Source organism: Falco punctatus (genome assembly GCF_963210335.1).
Source record: "Falco punctatus genome assembly, chromosome: 4".
Lineage (NCBI taxonomy): Eukaryota > Metazoa > Chordata > Aves > Falconiformes > Falconidae > Falco > Falco punctatus.
Genome location: NC_137583.1, coordinates 95,140,414 through 95,166,466, shown reverse-complemented (window position 1 = coordinate 95,166,466; position 26,053 = coordinate 95,140,414). Strand labels below are relative to the sequence as shown.

Below are 26,053 nucleotides of genomic sequence, written 5' to 3'. Positions count from 1 at the left end.
TGGAACCATCAGGAGTTTTCAACAAAGTTCTTTTATGTAAATGTAAAGGTAAAAACATTTATTCAGGATTGACAAAGTAGATGTGAGCTTTTTTGTTCATAGTAATGCCACCAGTTCTAGGCATCACTAGCATTACTTGATAGATGTAACTTTTCAACCCTCCCAAATCAAGTTTTGACCTGTTTGAATCCAGGGATCATAGCACTTCTGTAGCAAAGATTGTCAGGCTAAAAATTATGGCCTATGAATATAGGTCTATGAAGGCGGAAGCGTGCCCTCGTGTGACTCCTGGGAGTCTGGGGTGGGAGAAATCTGGCCTCAAGCTGTTGGGATGCAGCAAATGACAGTGGGGCCTTCAACAGAAGGGTTGTAGACCTTCTGCACTGAGAAGAACAGGCAGAATGCAATCATGGAAACAGATTATTATGTAATGAAGATAAAACAGAGATTCCCAGAACGGATGTGGTACCCAAAGAATATCATCTGTCTAATGGAGAAAATATATACTCCAGCACAAGTTTGTATACACACATGAGCATATGTTGAACTGATTAAACACAGTTCAGTTAAATTTATTCTAGTTTTACTTCGTTAGATGGGCAAATGGAAAAAATATGGTATCTGATAATAAATCAACAAGCAACTGAAAGTGACCAGACATCAAAGTTTTTTTTGAAGGCTGATAAAATATCTCCCTCTCCTAGAGAGCAGCTGATCCGCCAGTAAAGGAACAGACCCCTTGATCTGAATTCCAGATCCAGTTATAGGACCACATTAACTTGTATTTCTTTGGCTAGAATTGACCTAAGGGATAACAGCCACAGATCCAGCCCTGACAGGGGAGTGACACAAGGCAGAAGTTTTGAAAGCTGTGGCCCGTTCCGCTCTCACTTGCTCTATACATGTGATTACCACAATTCAGTGAGCTGCTTGTGGTTTTGAAATGAAGTGAAGGTGAACTTGTGAGAGTGATAAGATTTTTCATATAATTTAATTTAATATTTGTATAAGCAAAGAAAAGGATTCTGCTGGAATATGTTACTACAGTATTTCATTCATACCCTGTTTCGTGCCTTGAATACTTTTTATTTGAACAAAGTCTATGTCCTTGCTATCTAAAATCACTAGTACAAACATCCTGTAAGAGAATTTCTTTCTTCTCTCTCTTCCCCTCAGTATCACAACTTCCAGAAAAAGTCATTAAACCTTCAGAGTGGACAACTTATTGGACACAGTGGGTTGTTGTTACTGAGATACTTTGAGGGAAAAATAGAAAGGAACGGATGCTCGTGCTGTAATTGTTAGAGACGGACAGCTGAGGAAAGTCTTGTTAAAGCTTCAGGGCATGACTCTTAGGTCAAAGACTAGAGTAAGAGCCATGTGTCTGCCTTCAAGGGAGAAAATAAAACCCAGTAGCTTCTGAAAGATAGATCTTACTGGTCTGTGCAAGCCAAACAATGCTACAGACACACACAGCCATGCTGAAGGCTCAGCAGTCTCCCCGGCTCAGCAGTCTCCCCGGCTCAGCAAGGTCCTGACACAGTTTTATTTCTGCTAAAAGCTGGTACTGACACCCTGCAGCTGGATTTCCTGGTGGCTGCAAGTTCAGTGGGCTATTCCTGCTATGAAGCACAACATATCCAAGCAGCACATTGCTGTTAAAGCTAAAAAAATTTCGTTGTATGGAAGGAGTTTATGGTCTTTGTCCAGGTGGCAGTTTTGGATGTAATATACTCTGAACACATGATGAGGCATAAAACACACTAATGTTACCAGGATGAAGAAGAAACTCTTTGCCTGAGCCCTGAATTCCACATGGGAGTTGATGTCAGGCCAGTATTTCACAGCCAGTCTACAGATGACAGACAACTGGATGACAGTCAGCACAGCACAAACTGCCACCAAAATCCCAGCCAAGCAGTAGTTTGTGATCACCATGGGCACCTCTTGTATCTCCTTGTGGAACTGAAAGCATTCGGAGGGGTTGTACGTCTTAGAGGTGCCATAGTGGGAGAGAAGAACCGGTGTGACCACCAGTGCTCCCACCAGCCAGACAGCACCCACCCAGGTGGTGGTGTAGCACTTCCTAAACTCCAGGCGGAGGAGGCGTATTATGATGATAGCCACGTAAAACATGAAGGTGGTGTACATGTGGAGGTAGATGATGGCGCTTGCTAGCTTACAGGTGAACCTCCCAAATTTCCATTCCTGTAAAATGTAATAGCTGAGGCGGAAGGGGACGCTGAGTAGCATCAAGGTATGCAGCACCAGAAGGCTGATGATGATAATGGTCATCACAGATTGCGATCGTCTTTGAAACAACTGATGGGACATCATGATGACCCCAAGGGTGCCGCCGGCCAGGTTGATGAGGTACAGGGCTATGAGAATGGTGCGGAGCCTCTCTGAGGTGTCTGGCAGCGTGTCATTGGAGGAGTAGATCTGCTGGGTTATGCTGCTGTTCGGAATCATCTTCAGCTTCTCTTTCAAAGCTTACTGAAAGTGAAAAATGGAAATAGTCAAAATAGACACATTTTTTTTGTTGCTTCCTTTATTGTTAACTGTGGAATGTCACAGATTCATGAAGGGACATTTTACTGAATTGTGTTGGAAATGATGTTGTCCCATGTAGTATATATACAACATTATAGCTACTGTCATGCTGTATATGACAACAATAACTCTTCCCTCTCAGTGTTCTTTATATTTCACATTTTCTATAATTATGAATGAATTTTTAATTTACTAAGCTGCATTCTAGGAATTTTTATCATTATTATTTGCCTCGAGATTCAGCCATTTTAAAATAGCCAAGACTCTGTTTATCAATTATACAAGTTCAATCTGCACTCATAAAGCTAAAATTGGAGGTGGAAAAAATACTGAAATGTGAAGAGGTTGTACTTATAATTTGTGGATACTTTATGAAGACACCTGAGCCCTCTTTTTAGCATCTTGCTGGATGGATGTAGGACACCCGTAAGGCAGCAACAGTTTCAGTTTCAAGATGCATAGAGCACACTGAAAATAAAATTATGAAAATTCCATTGCTTCTTGCTTCAGCTCCAAGTCTTTTTCACCTGAGCTACTCTACTATCAAAAGTGAGGAAAAGCTAAAAATTCATTTAAGAACAATCTTCTGAAAGATATAATCCTATTGGCACTTGTTGAACGTAGCAACACAGCTGCGTTCTCATTTAGACTTAAGGCAAAATATGGACTGTTCTGTTGTTTGGGCTTGCATACAAGTATACTTCTGTATATAATTCTGAACAAGTAAATGGGAACAGCATGCAGCGTACTTGCATACTTTGGTAATGAAATTTGTCCTTATCTTGCAAAAAGTTTCAAAAAAAAACCAAAGTAAAAGCTGGAAAATGATCACTTAAAAAAGCAGTGCCTTCTCTCTCTGATTCCTTTGCAATTTGAAATCAATAAACTAGTTTTAATCAGCAATTCTTAATTTACTTGCACTCATCTGTAAAATGATAGGCTGCAATTGTGAAACATTTTCAGGAAAACTTACTTATGAAGTAATTTTTAATTTATTTATTTATTCTTTATAAGGAAAGGAAGAAGATCAGGAAAAGCATCTTTAGAAGGCCATTGGAGTGTTGTTTCCAAGACTGATGTAAACCTTTCTGTTCACTCCCTTTTAAAATGCATGATCTTAGAAGCATTTAAATGGCTAAAAGCACATATCCACCACCCAATATTCCTGAGACAGGCATGATAAATTTGCTTTCTCAGACACTTTGCTATAAGAAAAGTTTTACAAGTTTTCAGAAGATGACTTTCTGCTCTTGGCAGAAATTCATTTTCCAATGTAAACTGTTAATATTTCAAGCTGGCTTTAAGAAGGTACAATCTTTTTTGTTGTTATAAACAGCATAATTACAGCCTAGATGCCAACATTTTATATTACTCAGAAATAGATTATGTTTTTCACTGTTTATAGAAATAAAATACTAAAATTTTACCTTATAATCTCCTTTTTTTGTAACTCCCTCCTTCTTCTTTGCCATTTCACCCATCCATAGCATATGGCACATATAACCAGCAAGAAAAAAGGAGCCTTTGGTGTTACTGTTTGACCAAGAAGGGTTGAAAGTTTTCTCAGCCCACATACAGGAAGGCACAAGTCTTCCCCCCCCCCCCCCCCCCCCCACCCACCCCCGCCACTGTGATAGCAATCACATACGTTCAACAACTTATATGATTTTGTTCGTGCAGAGAAAACTGCTGAAAAGCTGCTGAGCTGTCAGAGACCATTGCTGTGCTCGGACCTCAGACTGTAGGATGGACTCACCCACCAGGACTACTGGACTACTTCTGCCCACACTTTGGGCAGCCTCAAAGCTCCGATGAGCAGTGATTCCCTGAGCTGTACAACTACTAGAAGTTACCAGGGTTTGCTACTAAGCAAGTAAAAAGTGCCACTGATCAAATAAAGAGATCTTCAGCTAAGCAGAGGATTTTTCATTATAAAAGCACGTTTCCCCTTAATGGTTGGACTTGATCTTAAAGGTCGTTTCCAGCCTGAATGATTCTATGATTCTATGTTTAATAACTAAGCTAAATGTTCCAGAGTGACAAAGCCTTCAGCAGAGTTAACAAAAGATTCCACTCTAACATGCTATTGGATCTTCAAGAATTCAGAGGAGACTGCTCGCTGTTAAAATATTTTAAGTAAAATAAGCTTCAGGCATATATAAAAAGTGACTTAAGAGTTCCTGCTGTTAAAAAAAGACATGCAGAGGCCGGTGGTGGTTGAAGATAGTGCCTGAACCACAGGCGTGAATGCTGATCCTAAACCATATTGTTAGCACAAGGTAGCTCACCAAAAAGAGGAAAGCATTGAGTCCAGGCTCTTGCAGATATTAAAAAACAGTTTCTTGACTAGAAATTAAACAGAAAAGTGTTAGCCAGCTTATTTTTCAATTAGCATTTTAGACCACCCCCAGAGTCATCAGTACTCAAACATGAAAGGACAACACAAGGTTTTGTGAGCAGTAACATAAATACCATGTTCCAGCAGGGCTGAACTAACACTGTTGCTGCCATCCTGTGATCATCCCCTGCTGTGCGTGTGAGGATGGATCCCTCCAAGAGGCTTCTTTCTTATTAAGTACAGTTATTAGGAAGAACAAGATGTGAAAGAGAACTATTAGAAGTAAATAAATACAAAGACTCAAAAAAACAAGGATGCTTCATCAGGGAAAGAAGCAGAAAGGGTTGTGAGGGTAGGCAAGAATGCGGAGACAGCAGTCTGTGAGGCATTCTCAGGATAAACTCTGAAAGCTTTGAGGGAGCTATTACCGACTCAACTAGACCAGGATTCAGAACAGGAGAGATGCCCATTTTGGAGACTGCTTAGACTCATGGGCTTGGGGTAAGAGAAATGTGCAATTGCTTCCACAAACAGAGCACTGAAGGAAGACAGCTATGTGGGTAAGGGTACTCACCAGATATGGTTCCAGCATCTCTTAATCCCACATAAGGACAGGCTGCTGCCTGACATGGTAGCAATGGTGTTTGGATGGTGGAATGATCAGCTGGTTCTGCAGAAATGCAGAAGAAGGTAGGGAACAGCCTGAGTGTCAGACACAGATGGTTTCGATGGGTTGGAGTGATTGTGAAACTACATCCACAGCTTCTGGGTAAAGCAGAGAAAAGCCTGCAGCCCTGTGCTATGTCCACAAGACCTGAAGTGATCTGCAAAGCTTGAGTGACCAAGTAATTATGCAGAAGAGACATGAAGAAATTGCATTCCTGAAATGGTTGCTATGTGACAGCCAGCACCCCAGAAAGAGCCGAATCAGGCTATAAGGTGAATTTTTTGCACTCTTCTACCTGGTTTGAGTCCAATATGAGCTCTTTGGATGTAAAGTGATGCAAAAAAAAACCCTGCAAAGGTGTTGCATAGGTAATTCTGGTCACCTTGGGGAGACCGCTGTTGGCTGACACCACAACTCCTGGGAGTCAGAAACCGAACTTCTCAATTGATATTTCATACCTCTGAGTGTTGTCAACAAAGTCTTCTCCTCAAAATGTTCCTTAGAGGTTGTACATTGAAGCTGTTCAGCATGTAAACTTTTCATCTTCACGTTCTTCTGTTACAAAAAAGAAAAAGAAAAAAAATAAATCACTCAACCCTGTAATCCAGGTCTTACACTTTAGGTTAGTTTTTCATTTGAACATAGAAGGAAATTGAGTCATATCAGCTTGTTCAAATGACTTTTCAAAGATCTTGCTTTTGCTTCTTACTTCATCAGCACATAGTTTGCTTTGACCAGTGGTGCAAATAAAGGTTGAAACAGAAATGTATAGGTAGACATCAGAGATCCACGTGAGAACTAACATCACAGATAGATTTTAAGGAAGGAAAGAATGGGGCAGGTCCGGTTCAACACTGGGGGAAAGCGAAGACAAAGAAAAAACATGAACGTTTAGATTATTAAGAAGAGAAAATCAAACAGAAGAAGCAATAGTTGAAAGAAGAGAAACAAGTCCTGTTGGATATTCAGAGACAGGATGAGTCTTGTGGAAGTGTCACTGACTGTGTCCATGCATGGGTGTAGTGGAGCACCTTTAAGCAGGGGCTAGACTCACAGTAAAACTCTAAGTTCTTGATTTAATTTCATTTCTACATAATTTCTTCTGCTTTCGGTGTCATTTCATAAGAAAATGTTATGTTTACTTGCCAGCATAATAGCAATCAAGGATTCACGTCTGAACTCAAGAGCTTCTTTTTGTTTAGGAGCAATGGGATGGCACAGTGAGGCTGGATCCTGCCTGCCCATGGCACAGCACCAAGGAAAGGGCTGATGCAGGAAATCCCAGGAGACAAAAAAATAATCAAAAAGGACAAGAAAAGGAGAAAACCCACAAAAAAAAAAAAAAAAAAAAACCACCAACCAAAAAAAGAGAAAAAGTACATAAAACTGTGCTACTTCATGTGACTGGGTAGGATTTCAATTTGAGCCACTTCCAACCTAGGGTCATAATTGCTGATAATTTCAATTATTTATTAATATTAAACCCACTGTTGCTAGTTACTTACAAGAACTAAGCTATGTCCAGGCCAGTCATAAACAACAGTAAAACAGGGAAGACCTGTGCTATGTTTTAACATCCTGCTTTTCCTGTGACTGCAGATGCAATCACAGCTCTTGCTGCCTCACTCCCACTCCATTAGATGTGAGTCACAGGTTCTGAAAAGTGAGAAAATCATACTCCATGGTTAGTGAACTTGAAGGATAATCCCTTAACTTGCCAATCCCACCCACCAATGCAGCATGAAGAATTTAATAACTTCAGCCTGTAAGTGGTCAACAAACTTAGCAGGAGATTTGAGATTCTTGGATTAATTTACTTATTTGGCTACAGATTTGCTGAGAGGTTTCTTAGGCCTTGTTCGTTGGGATGGAAGAACATATCTGGCTTCTCTGTCTGTTAGAAACAATAATATATAGTTGCCTCAGGCATACTTATTTATTATGCCTCAAAAGTAGACATTATGCTTTATATAAGTAGAAGTACTGTATCATGGGTTTCTGTGGTGGAATTTGGAGGAGTATATCACAGGCAGGCTATGACTTGTCTTTTGAAACAAAACTGTTATTTCTTGGGTTTGATGCAGGGACATGAGATTTATTATTACAAGTTCAGGAACTTGCCATTATTTTCCTGTGTAGGTACATACCAGGTTAGTAGAAAGTTAGAAGATTTATGAAGTAGTTATATCCTACTATTTGGTCTCGTTGCCCTCCAACACCTGTAGAGGCAATTACAGTTGTTGCTGCTTTAGGTTATTCCAGAAAATTTATAATGGTGGCTTTAAAGCACTTGGGAACAGCTGCAAAGAACCACATGTGAGCCAAGCATCTGGCACTGATAGCTTAATCTTTTGCTGGTCCCAAATGCTTTCCTTTCTTCTTGAACACACCGCCACCCATCCTCCTTGTCAAACTTAATCCCTTTTCATTTTCAGTCCCACAGTCTTTTCCAGAGGTCTGTGTTTCTAGGGATGGACCCAAATGAAGCTACTTTAGCCTGTTTCTCATGTTCTCCTGCTTGATAAATACAGTCACAACCACAGAGCCCAAAGTTGTCTTTCCTGACTAACCTGCAGAATCAACAAGCCTCTGCAGTGATTCAGATCACTGCAAAAAATGTTTGCTTGACACAGAGTTGGGCAAGGCTTAATGTTTGTTAAACTAAAAAGCAATTAGAAAGAAAACACATAAACACATTAATTTATGCAGGAAAGCAGAGATCCTCATTGCATCAATAGGAATTTTCAGTGAGTTTCAGATGGCATGGAGAGTGCCCAAAACACAGAGGTGGTGCTTTCAGGGTGGGGTGGAGAGGTTGTTTTGGGGTTATTTTCTGGGTTTGGGTTGATTTTCCAAATTCCCCTTGGTCTTAAACTCCCAGATATCTTGCAACTGTGTCTTTGTGACCATCTCCCACAAAAATGAGCCTTACCTTGACTGAGGAAAATGTCCTGTTTTTCTGGAAGAAAGGCAAGCCCTCGTGTTATGGATGGAGTCGCAGAGGGAGCACTAGAAGACAGGGACTAGGACTCTGAAAATAAAAAGTGTTTGCATTTGTCAGGAGATTAGTTTATAATTCAATGATTCTGGTGTTTAGAGGCCTGTCACCCAGTTTCATCAAAATACACATCCTAAAAAGCGTATCTACTAGAAAAACAATGACAAAAGAGGATTTTGAACTATTGAGAACTTGAAGCACTAGATATGAGCTCTTTAGAACCTAAACCCATGAGCAAATCAGAAAAAGTGGCTTAGCATTTATCCTTACTGGGAGTGGGAGTCAACATCAACAGCGTTGATTCTGAAATATAAAATTCTGAAATATTCTGAAATATAAAAGAAATTAAGTATCAATATGAAACAGAAGACCTAGAGCATCTCCAATATATAGTGGTAGCACTTCATACTTTTCTCAGTGGTGGAAACGGAACTGGTTGTGAAACTAGACGATTTTTTTGGTTTATAACACTAAATAGAGATTTGAATACAAAATCTATGCTGCAGGCTACCAGACTCTTCCAATTTCATTTCCTGTGGGATTTCCAAAGGCACTTAGAGAAGCAAGAGTGAGTTTGAAATCTGTACATTTCAGCTAGTGGATGCCACCAGAGAAGCCACTTCCTTCAAGTCCCTGGAAAAAAAGACAGGGCTAAGGTTTGGAACACCTGCAGTGGGGCAAATCCACAAGCAAAGGGAACTCCAAAGCTGAGGCCGTTTGTGCAATGGACTAAGTTCTGTATTTACAGACACTGACTCCCTGTCAGAGTACCTTGTCCACAGCGTGGCCACCATTTGCAGGAGAAAATACAACAGAATAAAAAGCAATTCTGCAATGCTCAGTGATAGAAGTGGCTTAGGAAGCAAAGTGTTGTGCAGACAAGAATAATCCGAAAGGATTTAAAGAGAGATGCTCATGTATATAAAGTATACCTCCTCACTGCCCTGCCTTGGAAAAGGTTCTGTTGACTTCTTCAGAGATGTCAGTAGTGACCAGGAATGAACCTGTGTGCTGGCCAGTGCATCACCCACGGTAAGCCCAGAAGTCCCAACAGACCCACACTTTTCTCAGGGCAGAGCTGCCATTTTATATTCTAATCACAAATATCACTGGCATCATCAGATCTGGAAACTCAATGGTTTAAAGACAACTGCTAATGGCCAAAAAATTAGCATCTCTCCTGGGATCTCTCCCTAGGTCTCGGGTTTCTTTTGGGTCCAAAGCACACAGTTCTCCCTCTTTTCAGGAAGAGGTCGCAGATCTCTTCAATGCCAGCAATGATCACCCCAGATGCTCTGACTTGTACCCAGGCCAGCACTTCTGCTCCTTCTAGTGCTATGCTAACAGTAAGTAGTGACCACCGCTTCCTTGCAGAAGGGCTTTTCTTTACAGCAAACAAAAGATGGCCTTTAAGAGGAAAGACATATAAGTCAATAAACCAGCCGCTCTTCTTATTTAGATCTTACCCAGGTTTGCTATTTGCTAAAGCGTGAAGAGCCATTACTTGAAAGCATGTCCCAAAGCAACTCAGAAAGGCTTTTTGATCACTAAATTGAATAATATCTTTAAAAGTGGAGAATATCTTTGACGTTATATATATTGTAAATATCACTAAATAATTCAGCCACATTCAGCATTTGGGAGAGGACATAACAATGCCATTTCTGCTGCCTTTTTGCTAATTGGGAAATCTCTGTGCTTCCATTATAGATTGTGTTTTCAGAAATGAAATAAAATGAGTGCCATGCCGTATGTCTGTTTATACCCCATACTCTCAACCATGGCAAAGAGAATACGTACAACCAATCAAAATGTTCTCATATTAAAATGATCATGATTCTAAGTACCATCAAACTGTCTACATCAATTCATTCAATAGCTTTCACCGTTTCTTTGTTTTCTCAGTTGAAGGATCTGAGCAATTACTGTAATTGTAAGAACATTTCTACCCTAAAGCATAGATGGGCCGTGCAGCTAATTAACATACTTTAAGCTAACTCTGAAAATGAAATATGTGATAGGTTCCAAATGGACTGTTTAGCAAAGTCCTGTTGGACTTATCTTTCCATTGTAACGAAAACAGATTGTAGAACAAGAGAATGGGATGGAGGGGAACATTTGAAATGAAGTGATTAACTTAATTGCTTTTCTTTCAACCACCAGCCATTCTTAGCAGTAAAGAATGGGAGAAGCCTTTGTTAATGCGGAAGACACAGGAAGGAAATTATTTCTGTACATGCAATGCAAGGTTACTTTATAAAATCTTGTACTCAACCTCTAATCATTTTTGAATCACTGAAACTCAAACAAGTACAACATTTTGCAAGCTAGAAACTTGGGTATTTTAATGCATCAGTTGCCAACTGAAGAGAGGCATGGAGACAGGGTGTCAGGAGCAATGACTAAATCCCTCCATTCCTAATATTGTTCCACTGTGGGCAATCAGTCTTGGCTTCAGAGAGCTAGGAGAGGGCTACCTTTAAAAGCAGAAAGGGGTGTTTAGGATTTAGCAGTTACCTCCCTTTGGGGATACAGGCAGCAATCTTTCTGGTGCTTTTTCTCCACTTCCCAGGAGGTGCAAGCGTTACTGGATGGCTGGTATATCTGAGCTCTGACAAGTCTCTCCCATCTCTGCTTCTGGCTTGAAACTCTCTGAGCAAATATGGTGGAGCAGAGATTAAGAACCTACTGCTCTTCATCCAAAAATTCAGTAGAGGAACATCTCCCAATCCAGGAACAGCCTTAAATCCATGCAATCCAGCACAAATATAACACTTGCTAGTGATGCACTTCTTTCCCAAAGGTCGGGGGAAAGACGGAGGCCCATGGATGAAGAGGACAGACTGCGGGAAGCACTGTAGCTCTTGAGCCCAACAGGAGGAATTAAACCCCCAAGGTGTTTAGAGATTGAGGAGACTGCTCAGCCCTAGGAACAAGGCTTAGAAAAGGTGGATTTAAAAGATCTTAGATTTAGGTAAAATAGCTGAGAAACACTCGACAATTTTAAAAAGGAAAAGGTAAATAAAAATGAAGTTGAATGTCAGGGCTAGGAAAAGTAAGGTTGCTGTTGCTCAGTGAAAGAAAGGAGAACGCTGCCTCTTCCATGCCCACATGTGGTGGAAGGCAGGATTTGGCAGCGCCCACGCTGGACTGGGCTGCTGCAAGCCTGAAAAGGCAGCTGTGCTAGTGCTCGTATGGCCCTTCATCCACAGGGTAAATATACATTCTGGAAATAATTAAAAGGAGAAGCTGATGTTTCTTTAATCATAGCTGGTGGGCTACTAGCGCCCTTGCAGACCTGCCTGACTAATCTCCTATTGCACAGCGACAGCGTTGTCAGCCGGCTGTTCATGTAGGACCTCAGAGGTTACAGACCTTTCTGGAGGGAAATGCAGTCATATGGACTGTGAAATAGTTGAAATGGCCTGAAGTCCTTGCCCAGCTCCCATTTTAAATACCTGTGAGAAAAAAAAAGTGATTGCATTTCACAGGAGATCATCAGACTACCTCAAACCAGCTCGGGTTTTATAAATCACAGTGCTTTTACATATGTTTTCTGTATACCTTTGAGATAAATAGAAGCCAAAAATCCAGCACAGGCATTTCTCTGCCTTGTCTACTATTTCTTTCTCATTTGGAGGTCCGTTCTCTGTTCATATAAAAGCCTTCTGGGTGGTACTGGCTTTGGCATCCTACAGCTGCCTTCCAAGGATGGCAGGGCAGGCGGCTGTTTCCCCAGGGTTATTACTGACTCCCACTACAGACTTGCTGCCCAGAGTGTTTTGCTTGCAGGATAACTGCAGCAGCACACAGCTGCATGAGGAGATTTTCCCCGATCCAGGTTCCACACTGATTTACTTACTCCAACCACAGTTAACGTCCATCCCTCCAGCAGCTATTTACTCACTACGAGAAATAAGCTCAGGGGAAGTTTTTCATTTCAAGAGGTCCTGCTTTTCTGCTAAGTAAATCCTGAGCTCTTTGGAGATTTGTTTTATTTAAAACTTAGAGAAAAAGTTGCCTTTAATATGATTAATAATCTGATCTAAAGTGCAGACGAGAATCAGGGAGGTAGTTTACTTACAAGTTTCAAAGTTACATAGATTTATGTGTTTTAATTGTACATTTTCAATGTACAATATAGCAGAAATAATTATAGTAGAAATAAGCATATCCGGAAGGCTGAAGGCTTAATTCATCTAAAAATTCAAAGTTATGTTCAAAAATTTGAAATTTTGTTCCTTTGCATCAGAAGATGTAAACTGTCAAAAATAAATCCAGGCATTATGTCCTCAGTTCAAAGGAAGACAGTGAAAGAGACAAGTAATTCTCTTTCTTCTTTTTCACTAAGCATGGTTTTAGGCATGAGTGTCAAACCATTGTTAGCCAGCATCAACCAGTTGTTTACTATAAGAAGCTAAAAATTAACTGATTTAAAAGTTGCTTGTTAGATCCTCCTGACACTTGAAAATCCTCCTGATTAAAAAATGAATAAATAACACTGGTTTTTCCTGCCTGAGCCTTGGGGATTTCTTGCTTTCATGTTCAAATTTAAAAATGTGCATAAAAATAAGTTTGTACCAAAATCCAACTTTATTTTCTAAACTAAAGCTCTTTGGTGCAATCCAAACCACCAATTTAAGGAACTCTACAGCCTTTTAACTCCTTTAAAAATGTAGCTTAGGTTTTGAAGTATGGTGGGTTGCCCTTGGCTAAGCCCCCACCCAATCACTCCATCAGTTCCCCCAGAGGGATGAGAGAGAGAACTGGAAAGGCAAAAGACAGAAGAAAACCCAGGGGTCAAGATAAAGACAGGTTAATAAGTGAAAGCAAGAGGGTGAGGGGGGATAATTAAGTGATGCAAAAGCAATCATCACTCACCACCAGTAGCTGGATGCCAAATCAGTCTCCGAGCAATGGCTACTTAGAAAAAACTCCTCCCCAGCTTTACTGCTGAGGGTGATGCTACCTGCTATGAAATATCCTTCTGGTCGGTTCAGGTCTGTTTCAGCTGCATCCCTTCTCCACCTCCTGTCCTCCCCAATCCACTGGCTAGAGGGACAGACTGGAAAACCAGAAAAAGCCTCCGCACTATGCAAGGATGGCTCAGCAACAGCTAAAACACTGCTGTATTATCAACTCTGTTCTGGTCACTAATCTAAACCACAGCACCATATGGGCTGCTATGGAGAAAATCAACTCCATCCCAGCCAGACCCAGTACAGAAAGGAAAAACACAATTTTGAAGCAAACAGTTGAAATATTCTGAAAATATAACTAAATATGAATCTTTTCAAGATGAAAGCTTTTGTTTGGCGGGGGGAGAGAAAAAAAAGAGTATATTGAGAAAGCTTTTCTAGAATATGGATTAATCCAGAAAAAATATTTCCAGGGTGCAGTTTTCATCTGAATGGACCATACTTAAGTAATGACTGTACTTACTTAATATTTTCCAAAAAATTCTGTCTCTAGTAGCAAAAATCCCTCTTTCTGTTTGTAGAGGAAAGCGGGGCAGAGTGGGTGAGTTGTAAAGACTTCGGTCACTGGAAGATGGAGTGTATCAGGTGAGTAAGGACCTCAGGTGTGAGAGGCAAACACAGATTTGAAAGCGTCCCGAAGAGAACAAGGCAGGAGTAAGTGGCAGCCAGACAGAGGCAAAACTCCTCAGTCCTGGATCTGAATGCCCTTCAACATCCTTGCCATGAGCTGCGTAACTGAGGAGAGCTTTGTGGGTAACACCAAACGGGAGGGAGCAGTGATGCATGGGGGTCAGGGCTGCCGTTCAGAGGGACCTCAGCAGACTGAGGGAATGAGCCAGCAGGAATCTTACAAGGTAATAAATAATTTGAGAAAGGTGTGGCTGTGGGTGAGAAGCCCAGCGGAGGTGTTTGGATTCTCCGTCCTTAAAGATTTTTAAAACACAACATCACATACTGCAGGGCAGCCTCATCTAACTTTGATCAGGGATTACAACTAGATGACCTCGGGAGATCTCTTACAACCCATTTTTTCCTATGATTCTGTGATTTTTAACTCATCTTAATACAACAGAGGTGAGCCTGCTTTCCACATCTTTACCTCAGATTCAGAGCTTTGTGGAGGTTCAAGTTACTAAATCTGGTTACTAAATATAGTAACCAACTTGCAGCAATCATGTGGAACATTTAATAACACAAATCTAAATTGCCATTTGCTCCTACACACATTCTGACCTCCAGAACAAGATTTTGTCCTTGCTATTATTTTATCAGCTCAGTTTTTTCCTGTTATAGCAAAAATATCCCCTGATATTGAGGGTGACGTGAAACCACTTTGGTCCAACATAATTATTATTTTTCTCATTTTCACTCCACCAGTAACTGCAGTGATTTCACACTCCTACACACTTTTGTAAAAGGTGTTGTTATGGTGATGTATTTCACATGCTGTATTTTTCCATGTGCCCCCATTACCACCTTTTTCATTTGGTTGTATGGTTAAATATGCCCACGAGTGACCAGTTTGGGGTGTTTAACCAAGGAACAGCTGAGGTTTTTCTTGCAGTTTCATTTTTGTCTCACAGCTTGGCTTTAGTTATTTCGCCGTGACATAACTGCCTGTTGTCTAATTTTGCTTGTCATGTTTTTCATCTGTTCTTGTAATTTTGCTGCTTCCTGTATTTCACATTCACTGGGGTGAAAAGTTTGCTGGTGGTGTTTACCAGCCTTGTTTATCTTCCACACCCCACTGCTGCATTACAAAGAGCTCCATCTCTCCTTACACACCTGAGAAGGCTCAGCGTTTCGAATTGCTTAATCGTCTGAGCATTGATACTGCTCAGTGAAAGAGCATCAGCTTGTGTTTGCAGTCTGCTGTTAGTGGTGGACAGAATGAGAACTTCAGTTTCATGGGTGATTATTTTTTGTTCTTTTATTTGTGATTGAGTTTACAGGTTGATTATTGTTGAGACAAAGTAAAATGTGTGGAAGTGTGGAATACACACTTAGCAGCCCTGAAAGGAGCATCTATTCTTGAATATCAGGGCAGGCTTCAGTAAATTGCCTCTTTATTTATTACAAGATCGCATACGGAGGAGATAACAGCAGAGCTAATGAGACTGTGCATATATATGGGTTACACTAGTAATGAGAAACAGCTACGCTAATTAACTCTGCTCCCTAATGAAATTAAATGCATGCAGTGAAAGACATATATATTAAAGTCAATACAAAGCCAAAGTATATCAATTTCTAATTTCTTCAGTATGGCAGGGTGACATAAACAATATCAAGATTATATATTATCATGGAACAGTAATCATTGACAAGGAAGAAGCGGGACTTTGTGTTGGTAGGCTAAGGTGGTTCAGTTTCCACCAAAGAAAACAGTATCTTCTTTCCCTCACCCCTTCCTCTCTTCCAGACAAGCAGACTGGTAAATTAATGAACTATTATTTCTTACTTTTTAACTTAATGTTGGAAAAATAACTTGAAACGTTAATTTGCACATGTAAATTCATTAAAAGCAATGTAAGCTCAAAATATAAGATTGAGTAGAAGACATAAAACAGCATTTTTCCCGACTGAGCTCACAATTATTTTCACGATTGAGACAATGGTGACAAGGGCTGTTGACACTTCCATTTTACTCTGTAACTTTTCAGTCAACTTGCTTGCTGATCTGTCTTGGGGACAGTCACATTGTCCCCACTGCTGCCAGTTGGTTGTTGACTTGGCCATGCCTTCCCCTCTCAGATGTCAACCCACTTTGTTCTACCTGGTCAGCCTGGTCTGTCCATGCTCCTTCATCCTGTTGATGAAAACAGAGGTCAGCTTTGGAGTTTGGGGAAGTTAGTTGTTGTCCACTGGCTATGGACTCTGGTGGCAAAAGGCTATGGGTCTGTATGGTCTGTGTAGGTGGAAGTTTCTGAGGTTATGGGTGAATTTCACCTGATGGAGACCCAGGTGCAGGTTCTGTTGCAGCTTCAGCTTTAGTGGCAATACTGGTGGGGCCCTCTGGAGCTTTACAGGCTGTGGGGAGAGCTGATGCAGCAGGGGTGGTTAGCATGGAGACCAGGTCCTCCTCAGTCATCACACAGTTGATGATACCCAATGGAAGAGGTTGAGGTGAACCCACACCTGGGATCTGCTCCAAACAGAGCTGAATATGGTGCGGTTTATTCCCGAGTGGTGAGCTGAATTCTTAGCAACCTACACAAAGCATATTCCCATAGACCAGTCCCACAAATTATTGTCTGCCATCCACTTCACGACCATCTTCTTAATATCACTGTTTGGATGCGCTGCTAGTTCTTGGCTTTGGGAGTGCCCTGGTTTTCCATGCACCAGGCTGAGCTGAGGCCAGAAATACTTCAGATCTGGCGTGAATTGGGTAATGAATTCTGTTCCGTCATGACCCTGTGATACAACAGGGGCTCCAAAACTGAGAAAGATGTCAAGCTGTAGAGCTACCTCAGCTGCTTTTTTTGATATAAGTGGCTGAAGAACTCAAAACTTGGTGATGCAGCCCTGGTACACCATTATCCACTTGAGGCTGCCTAGACACATGGACTGTATATTGATAAAGTCAACTTGCCCCTGTGCTAAGTGCTCCTTGTTCAGAACAGACCACCCAGAAAACCATTCCAAGTGGTGCCTTCTCTTTTCTTGGCACACTACACAGAAGGATTTGAAGTGCTTAACAGCATTTCTGGTGATGTTTGCATACTGAGACAACAAGTGTTTCATGACAGTTGTGGCCACCGTGGCCAGTAGCCATATATGCTTTTTTGATGGTACCACATGTGTCCTCAATGCTTATGTAATATGTGGGAGATTCCTCTTTTGTCTGCCTCCTCTTAATCAGCCTCTCAGTGTCTCTACATTGTAGAATTTTGTATCTGAAATGAGGGAAATAACGAGTTTATTAGCAGTAAAGCTGTGTATCTAAATGGGGAAAGCACTGATGTATACACTTAGAGTTAAAAACCCAGAAAGAGTAGGTTCTCCATACTTACTACATAAGCAGGTAGTATTTATGTCTTGACTTTGACTTGGGATTCTGTTTTGTCATCTTTATTTCAGCAATAGCTGCACAATACTCTGCTTTTGGGATCATGTACTTGGAGCATTTCTTATTCCTTTTGTATAGTTCTTTACATTTAAATTCAAAGTCCTGAGGCAGCTTCAGGAAATCGATTACTCAGCAAGTAGAGAAATCTGATTCAGCTCCCTCCTGTTACATACAGCTGCCCTTGCACCAATTTCTGACATATGCTACAGTCATATTGTGAAACCAGTCATTTTGTAAAATTACTAAAATCTTCAGCCATTTCTCAAAATGACTTCCAGTTATTTTGCAAAATGTCAGAAAATAGTAGGCAGGTATTATGCAAAACAGCTAATCTCTAGCTTTTAAAACTTATTAGCTTGAAAGACAACAGAAATAACTGTTTTATTTCCTTCTCTTTCCCAAACTACTCAAACCTACACATTATATCATAGAGAGAACTATATACTATATTTTCTAAAATAAAGACTCTTGTGAGATGAACTTTACTTTGTAAAATTTGCAGCTGTTTTTTATTTTTTGTGCCATTGGATTAATATTTGAAACACCTGATGTTCACCCCTGGAACAACAGTGACAATAGTTCACATTTTGTGAAATGCTCAAAACGGTTAGGTATTTCAGGTGAAGACCAAGTAGAGGATGCTGTCCAGTGTTGTAATAAAACGAACGTTGGTTTCTGAAATGCCTAAACCCAGTATAGTTATGTGACTGATACAGTCATTTCATGAAAGAACTCAAATTTCCAATTATTAATATTTTTTGTTCTAGAATAGCCACTTTCACAGTATCATCATAATATACAGTGATTTTCTGCTGTTTGGGTTTAAACTTCTGAAGGCCAGTTTACTGTAGACACAGTTTTATTCTTGCAAGCTGAATTTAACTTACAAACTGCTTTTCATGATGTGAAACTTTGTGATGCTATTTCTAGTGTATGGACACATTTTGTGTCTTGAGCAGATCCTGATTCAGCTGCTCCTTCTGTAGCAGAGGATGGGAACATTGGTCTGCCTCCATATACGTGGAGTTTGCGTGCATGCATGTTTCTTTGCATGCAGCTTCCCGACTGGTGAGGCTCTCCTCTCCAAGGATATGATTCCAAGTTCTCTGCCACAGGATTTTCCACCAGTGCAGATACTGTCTTTGCTGCCCTTTCTTACTTCTTTTCTCCCACGCTTTTGTAGCACCTGACTAGTGGAGTCTAGCATCTGTTGATGTGCTCATCAACAACTCCTGCTGTGAAGTCTTGCATCTGCTGAGGAAAAGCATTGGGAAGACAAAGTCCTATCTGCAATTTTTACATGTTTCTGTTAGAGGTTATGGTGCCACCACCAGTATATGCCTCCCCCCTCAGCCATAGGCAGGTGGTGTGTTTCTCTGTGCTGTAGACCTCTAAAACAGATGAGAGGCTGAGAGCTCTTTCACAGGTGTCCTTCCCTTAGCGTGCACCCCCTGCCAAGCACAAGTCAGGGTCTTGCTTCCCAGGTTCAGATGAAACATTTGGAGATACTACTAAATTTCTGTGCAGCATCTGTTTTGCCTCTTTTGTTGGCATTGGGCATGTGGCCCCTCCTGACTATGACCTTGCCATGGATGGAGTCACCTGTGGATTTGATAGCTGAGCCCCGAGCTGGTTGTGTGTTACCCTTCCCAGCTGTGGGACTTGCACCATGTGCATTAGCAAGACCTCAGAATCAGGGGAGCCCCAGCCACCCATGGGTGGCACACAATTCAGTGAGGGCACAGCTGCTACAGCGAAGGAGCAAAACCAGCCAGGCAGTCTTCAACTGGAGGTGTTACTGGGAGGGAGGGAAGTGTTACTGGTTGAAGGTGAAAGCAGCCAACCAGCCTGTCTGCTGCCTCGCCAGAGGAAAAAGGACTACATGTTACTTAATGCTTCAGGGAATGAATACTGTATATTATCTTTATTGGTATTTATCTTTGAGTTTAAATCTGGCTTATTAAGCATCTGTTTGCAAGTGGGGGAAGTTACCTCACTGAGTACCAGAAAGGTTAGTTTGATTTTTTGAGGTTTCTGTCTGGGAGGTCAACCTGATGTTTTATTAATGACCCCTTGACTTTTGAAACCAGCCCTTGTTTCCAATCAAGTCCTAGCCACAGGGTTTACTAGCAGGGAAGGTGCATACAAAGTCCTGTTTCTCTGAGAACAGCAGAAAGAGTGACTTTATGGGTCAGAAATGTCCAGTCCTGCAACTCTGCTGAGGTTTCCATTCAGGCACTGCTGCCTCTGCCACCTTTGGGAGTTGCCACACTCATCTTTTCTCTCCCCACCCCTGGCAAGAGCATCAATGCCCGAAACCCCTCTCCTAGCCTGCATCTGTGGAGGTCCCTTCTTCCCCTACCAGCACCTCTAGTCTAAGGCACCCTGGTCCTTGGGAACACATGGAAATGTCAGGTGATGTGGATCTGTGAAAAACTGCCCGGAAATAAAAGATCTGGATCCTAAAAGGAATTAGACAAGTAGTATTACAGTCTGATAAATACCCCAAATGAGCACTGCTGCAAAAAGCAGTCTTGCTGTATTTATCCTTATGTTGACTCTGTTTCAGTGACTGCCTGCTGAGGCAGGGAGGGAACTGATGCAGCTGAAAGCCATTCAGCAGAAGAACCCCAGCCCTATGGTAAAGTGGTGGGGGAGTGAGAACAGGACTGTCAGAGGGCAAGTTTGCTCCTGTCAGTGACTTTCTGGCAACTTTAAGCATTCAATAAGCAACATGAGATGAAAGCCAGCGACATAGTCTATGCTGTCTTGCCACTGTGTTGTGGAAACATGCTGATACTCTGCTCTCCTATCCTCATCCCCTGTCACATTGTCCATGTCCTATCCCTTCCATGTCCTGCTGTAATACAGCTTTTAATGTTCTCACATGGTTGTTTTCTAATCCAGAACTATCCTTTGTGATCCAGTTTGAAAAATCAGGGTCTCCTTTAAGCCCATGGTGCCTCTGACCAAGCAGGTGATGGTAGCTGGGTATTCCCACTTCCTCATCACTGCCCCTGCCATCCCCTGTCACAGAGCCACCTGGCTACATTCTGGATGCTGCTTTGGCCTTGTCCACCCTTTATTTTTCAGGAGTTATTCAGACTCTTCTCCTTCTGTGGCATCACCTGGCAGCACCTCCAGCCCTCCTCAGCCCTCCGCAGCCCCCCTCAGCCCTCCTGGGGGAAGCGAGCAGGGAGGGTGCCCAGTAGGGTGGGAGAGAGCAAGCCACCAGTGAGGGGAAAAGCAGGGGGAGGCTGGAGGGAGCAGCAACTGGTCCTCCCTGCGAGTCCTGTCAGCACCCTTGCTGGAAGCATCACCTCTGTCACCACCAGGCAGGGCGGTTCCTGCCAGTGTTCACGGAGATGTCATTCTCTCAGGGTGGAGGCAGGCTTCCTCTGCCAGGCGCTAAAGCTCACAAAGACAAGTGGCAGATGTAAAGTTTGTGTAGACAGTCCCATATAAAGCATCACTTGGTGCTGAATAGTATCGTGAATTTAAACATCGAATTACAACCCCTTTTTTTCTGCTCATTATCATCCTGGGTTAACAATAACATCATTAGAATAAATATTTATTTGGAAAAAAACCCCACATTATCTAGCAGTTTTTGTGATGCTGTGGTGCAGGGTATCGTGATGTGTGTGTTTTTACAAGAACTAAGCAACTTGTGATTTTAACACATACATGAACAACATTGGTTAAGCTGTATGGTGAGGAGGTATTGTTTGTAAACATATGTTTTATTTTCTCCAAGTCTTGCTGAATTCAGATACAAAATGCTTTTCATTCATATGCGTTTCGCAGGAAGGACTTCAGCACATAGTCATATGGCAGAAGGGTTATAATATAGTGTTACAAAGGTATGCAGTGCCCACAGAACACACGCAAGATATTTTCTTCTACCAACGATGTTGCTATAGGAGGAAGGAAAACATTGTGCCATTTTCCATCTTCTCTCCTGCCACAGGGAAAACCTGAGTTCTTTGTGTAGTTTTAAAATAAATCTGGATCAGAGAAGTTTATTGCTCTCTTAATGACACATAATTAACCAGGAGTGAACTACTCCTTTGAGCTGACCCCTTCCATGTTATGAAAGTCTCCATAGTTCCCCAACTACTGTTGAATCTGGCTGGTAGTCATCTTCCTCTTTACAGTGATCCTTTTGGGGCGAACACCTTCTCAGAGAGTTTTTTCTCAGATACACACACACTGCAAGCTCTCACGTTTCTGTCTTCACAGATGTTGTGATCCAGGCTGTCTGCCAAGGGTGGGCCACGTGAGCACCCTCACATCTCGCTTATGTTATGAACTGCAGTAATTTCCAACTTTGGGTGTCATATAGCTTTACTCAGACTCTGACCTGAAAATAATTTCTCCTGATCAGACCTCCCGAGAGATATAGAGGAGCTTGAAGCAAGAAGGAAGACAGGGAAGGAAGGCTATAGAAGAGATGGGATCCTATAAAATAACCATATTGGTGGGACCTAAAGCAACGAGCATAGCACTAAGATTGTACAGGCACAGCAAGCTCAACCAATTGTTATTTGATTGCTGTCCGATGTGCAAGAGATGTTGAAGGCAAAGTAGAAATGTATGGAAAGATTCAAAAGTATGAAAAGGTGGACTTCAACAGCATCATGAGCATAGACTGTCACTGGAAATCAATCAGCTGATAACCTCTAATTTGTCAAATGGTTATAATATTGTCCCACTGACTCTAGATGAAAAACCTTATGCAGATGACAAGAAGGAGAAAGATATATCAGTGATTGCTGTCTTGGGTTATAGCAGTCAGAGATTCACACACTTTTTTTTTTTTTTTTGGGGGGGGGACTGCAGGGGCTAAGTGTAAAGCAACTGAGGTATGAAAGCCTGAATGTCTTTCACAGAATCATTTTGCTGATTTTCTTCCTCTTTTTCTAATGGAATTCAATTCTGTGTTCAGAGACAGCAACTGACAATGCCTCACTGAGATATAATAAGCTTTTCAGCTATGCCAGGTTTATTAGCTTTTTTCATCCCTCCAATCCAAGCATCAACACTTTAACTCCTCCTACCCGTACATGGTACTAAATTTACAGAATTGAATTCAAGCTAAAGATACTGTAATTAGTCATAAATTTCAGAATTGCAGAAAATCAACATAAGATTAAAAAAAGCATTGTTACCTTGGATACCTAAAATACTTGAGGTTTTAAGAGAAGACAACTGCTGTCTGAATGATCTAAATAAAATAATCCTCACTGTTAAATATCTTTTTTAAATTGAACAATTCTGTAAGTAAAAATACAGCTTTTTTGTTTAAACTTACAACATTCTTTTCAGTAACGATGTGTAATCTTTGTTGTTGGAGACATTTCCAAAATGTGGAAGAGAACAAAACTCTTTTCTGCCATAGTGATACCATCTCCAAAAGGTGATTGTGAGAAAATATGTTAAGAAATAACCATTTATTGCTGGTTTGTTTTTAAAGAGTTGGTTTAATTATTCAGTTCACTTAGAAGTTTATGCTTGTCTTTACAGTGAAGGAACAGACCAACTGAGGAGGAACAGTAGCTTTCCTGATACTTTATGAGAGCTTGTGGGGGATAAGAAATGTATGTGGAAAATTATTTAGATCTTTACATCTCAAAAATATGTGCCTTATTGCATAAAAAACTGCTTTTCTATTTGTGTTCCTACATACTTTGCAAATTCCCTTGAGTCTCCTCCCATAGTGCCTTTGACTTAACAAACCTTGATGTAAAAACAGTAAGGCAGAAGAGCCCATGCCCTTTCCTCCCTTTCCTCCAGGTGCATCCACAACTCACTAGGTAGCACCGTGAGGACATGCCAGAGGTAACCTTCCAGCTGACCAGGTGTGACACTGGAGGCGATTTGCACTGTTATTTCAGAGAGCAGGTGTGCAGAGCCCCACTCTTTCCAGAGCCTGCCCCGGCCTGCTGAGGAGGGGGTTTGCCATGCCTGCCCAGCATCAAGTCCTCCCAGATCCAGGTCCGTGCATGCTGCCGGAGGTTGATGCTAGCAGCAAGAAAACTTGCTGCCCAGCATGCCCACCTTTTGCTTGAAGAGGCGGCTCCCACTCAGCACAAACGACAGCAGGTCCAGGCAGCTGAGGGCAGTCAGGCTCAAAAAAACCTCATTGTAGCTTTCTAACTGGTCAAAATCACTCACGTGCTGTATGTAGTAGGCCCTAAAGAGGTGATAGGGAAGGAAGCAAATGATGATGACGCAGATGAAAATCAAGTTTTTCACCTGGGCCCAGAACTCCTGGTGTGACCAGAGGGTGGTGGAAAGTTTTCTTGCCACTTTTACTAGGATGAAAATCTGCAGGCCCAAGAGGACACAAGTAATGCAGGCGACAGCTACAATTATGGTGTAGTTCAAGGCTTTCACACTGTCCTGCTGTAGTTCTTTGTGGAACTTAAAGCACGTTGTATCATTGTACGAGCCTGAGCGCCCGTACTCAAAGCACAGGACCGGCACCACAAACACCAGGACAAGGACCCACACGGCAGCACTCGCCGCGATGGCATGCAGCTTCCTATAGAACTCCACTTTGTCCTTCCATTGAAAGAAGATGAGCCACCGGATCACCAGTGTGATCACATAGAATAGGAAGGTCAGGTACATGTGGATGTGCACCATGGCACTCACCATTTTACACAGTGGCATCTTGAATACCCACTTCTTGTTGACATAGTAGTGCAGACGGAAGGGCACGGTGAAGAGGAGGAGGCTGTGCACGACGACCAGGTTAATGATGGCTGTAGTGGTCACAGACAGAGTGTTCATCTTGACCAGCACGAATGACATTGTGATGGACCCAATTCCACCTCCAGCAAAGGCAACTGAGTAGGCAGTGATCAGTATGGCACTCGTGGTGTTGGTGTGAGTGAAGGCAGAAGAGGAGTCACTGCTGTTCCTGTTCTCTGCAATCATGTCCCTGAAATCTTCCTTGTACATGTTCTAGAAGTGAAAGCATACATAAAGATTAAGATAAGGTATGAATGAGAGTGCCCACTTGAAAAACCAGCAGAGCTTTCCACCTGCACGTTGCTCGAGGGATAGTACTGCAATCTTACAGTTGGCACAAACTGTAACCAGTAGTTTTATCCAAACATCCTCCAACCTAGGAAAAAAATAGCTGAGAAGGTTGTATGGAGAAGCTGCTCTAGTTTTAAGTCATTACTATCCATACCCTTAAAAACAAGCATGAGTTAGTAACACGTGAGATGAAGAGATCCTTAGAGAAATCACATGATTGTGGTGGTTTTGAGCTCTCAGTGTTACTAGTTCTCCTCTCTCCTGAGCATCTGCACGCTTTTGCAGTGAAGATCAGAGATACTGTTCAAATTCTGCTACTACTCATCAGTTTATTTGCAACACAAATCTGCCCTTCCCAGAGCCAGATAATAACCATATGTTGCTCTATCAAAGCTACAAATTCTGTTTGTTACTGAGCACAGTTTTGCACACATTAAAGTCAACTCCTTCTTCTCCACGGATAATTTATCCGAGTCAGGGATTACACACCATGGATACCCAGGCTCCATGGAGATGCTGCTCAGATCCTGCCAGACGGAGTAGCGTTGGCAGTGCTGTCCTGGTGCTCAGGGCCATTTCACACCTAATATGTGGTAACTGGGTGTTACAAAATGGGTTGTTAGAAAACATTAGGAAAGGACATCCTGGGTTAGTGCAAATAAGCCTCCCTGGCCCGAGCTGAGGCTAGATGAAAGTTAATAGCAAGTTTAGTAAGTACGCTATACATTTCTAATATATTACGGTTTCAAAAAGAGGTTAAATATAATTCTAAACGTAACATCTGGTAGGATTTTTAAATACAACAAGACCGTGTGGGAGAGAAAGAGTTCAGGCAGGGTGTTATCCTGAAGCATGTTTGCATCTATGAAAGTATCAAGTGGATGTCCGCACTAGTCGCAGAAAAGAAGTAGGGGCGATCGAACGGTGCTGGGCTCTGCACTATCCCGGTTACACTGCCACCGCTACCTGAACTATAATTTTAAACTGACCCTGGTATGTCACCCATTTCATTGGTGAATCCCACAGCACAAGAGGGGGTTTTCTGCTGAGTTTTTGTAATTTTATTATTGCAATGACTTCAATTTCACAAAGCAGTTCCTCTGTGTCTTTGTATGAGTGGTGTTTCAGCTTATTTTCATTTTTAGGTAGCACATACTGCCAGAGGTTGGGAGGGGAAAGAAGTTCTTGAACAGCTCTCTCTTGTCAGAAATATGTCAGGAAATACCTGTAAGTGTTTTATAATCATAATCCAGTTTTATTCACAGTGGGGAATTAATATCTGTGGTGCATCTCAGACATTTTCCATTGATTTTTAGCAATATTTCTAAGCATTCACCCCTACAGTAATCTAGGTCTCTTTATACATTGAAAAGCTATCATTGAAAAGCTATTATTA

General features: G+C 41.6%; 2 protein-coding genes across 18 annotated transcripts in view; both read right to left on the bottom strand.

The window, feature by feature from the left end:
• Positions 1-538: 538 nt before the first annotated feature.
• Positions 539-24,348, bottom strand: LOC308062218 (putative G-protein coupled receptor 141). Of its 10 annotated transcripts, XM_080383368.1 has the most exons (7): positions 24,268-24,348; positions 6,268-8,589; positions 6,017-6,113; positions 5,466-5,561; positions 3,981-4,086; positions 2,935-3,021; positions 2,471-2,496 (listed from the first exon to the last, which is right to left on the bottom strand). In XM_080383368.1, exons 2-6 carry the CDS (start codon positions 6,361-6,363, stop codon positions 3,003-3,005), a joined length of 414 nt encoding a protein of 137 aa, XP_080239494.1. In that variant the 5' UTR covers positions 6,364-8,589; positions 24,268-24,348; the 3' UTR covers positions 2,471-2,496; positions 2,935-3,002. The 10 variants fall into 10 exon arrangements, with proteins under 10 accessions (XP_080239496.1, XP_080239498.1, XP_080239500.1 ...); XM_080383370.1 differs by lacking the exons at positions 2,935-3,021; positions 24,268-24,348 and adding an exon at positions 5,026-5,120 and having other exon boundaries at positions 539-2,496; positions 6,017-8,578; XM_080383372.1 differs by lacking the exons at positions 2,935-3,021; positions 24,268-24,348 and adding an exon at positions 5,026-5,116 and having other exon boundaries at positions 539-2,496; positions 6,017-8,578.
• Positions 21,332-26,053, bottom strand: part of LOC308062216 (putative G-protein coupled receptor 141) — a 28,578-nt gene continuing 23,856 nt past the window's right edge. For all 8 annotated transcript variants that reach the window (XM_080383365.1, XM_080383358.1, XM_080383364.1 and 5 more), the window contains one exon: positions 21,332-24,579. In XM_080383365.1, the coding sequence (XP_080239491.1) occupies positions 23,632-24,576 (945 nt within the window). In that variant the 5' untranslated portion in view covers positions 24,577-24,579 and the 3' untranslated portion in view covers positions 21,332-23,631. The remainder of the gene's footprint in view (positions 24,580-26,053) is intronic.

Bases quoted from the DNA above. Each gene is read 5' to 3' on its own strand.
- LOC308062218 (XM_080383374.1), bottom strand. From the start codon at position 2,472: ATGATTCCGAACAGCAGCATAACCCAGCAGATCTACTCCTCCAATGAC.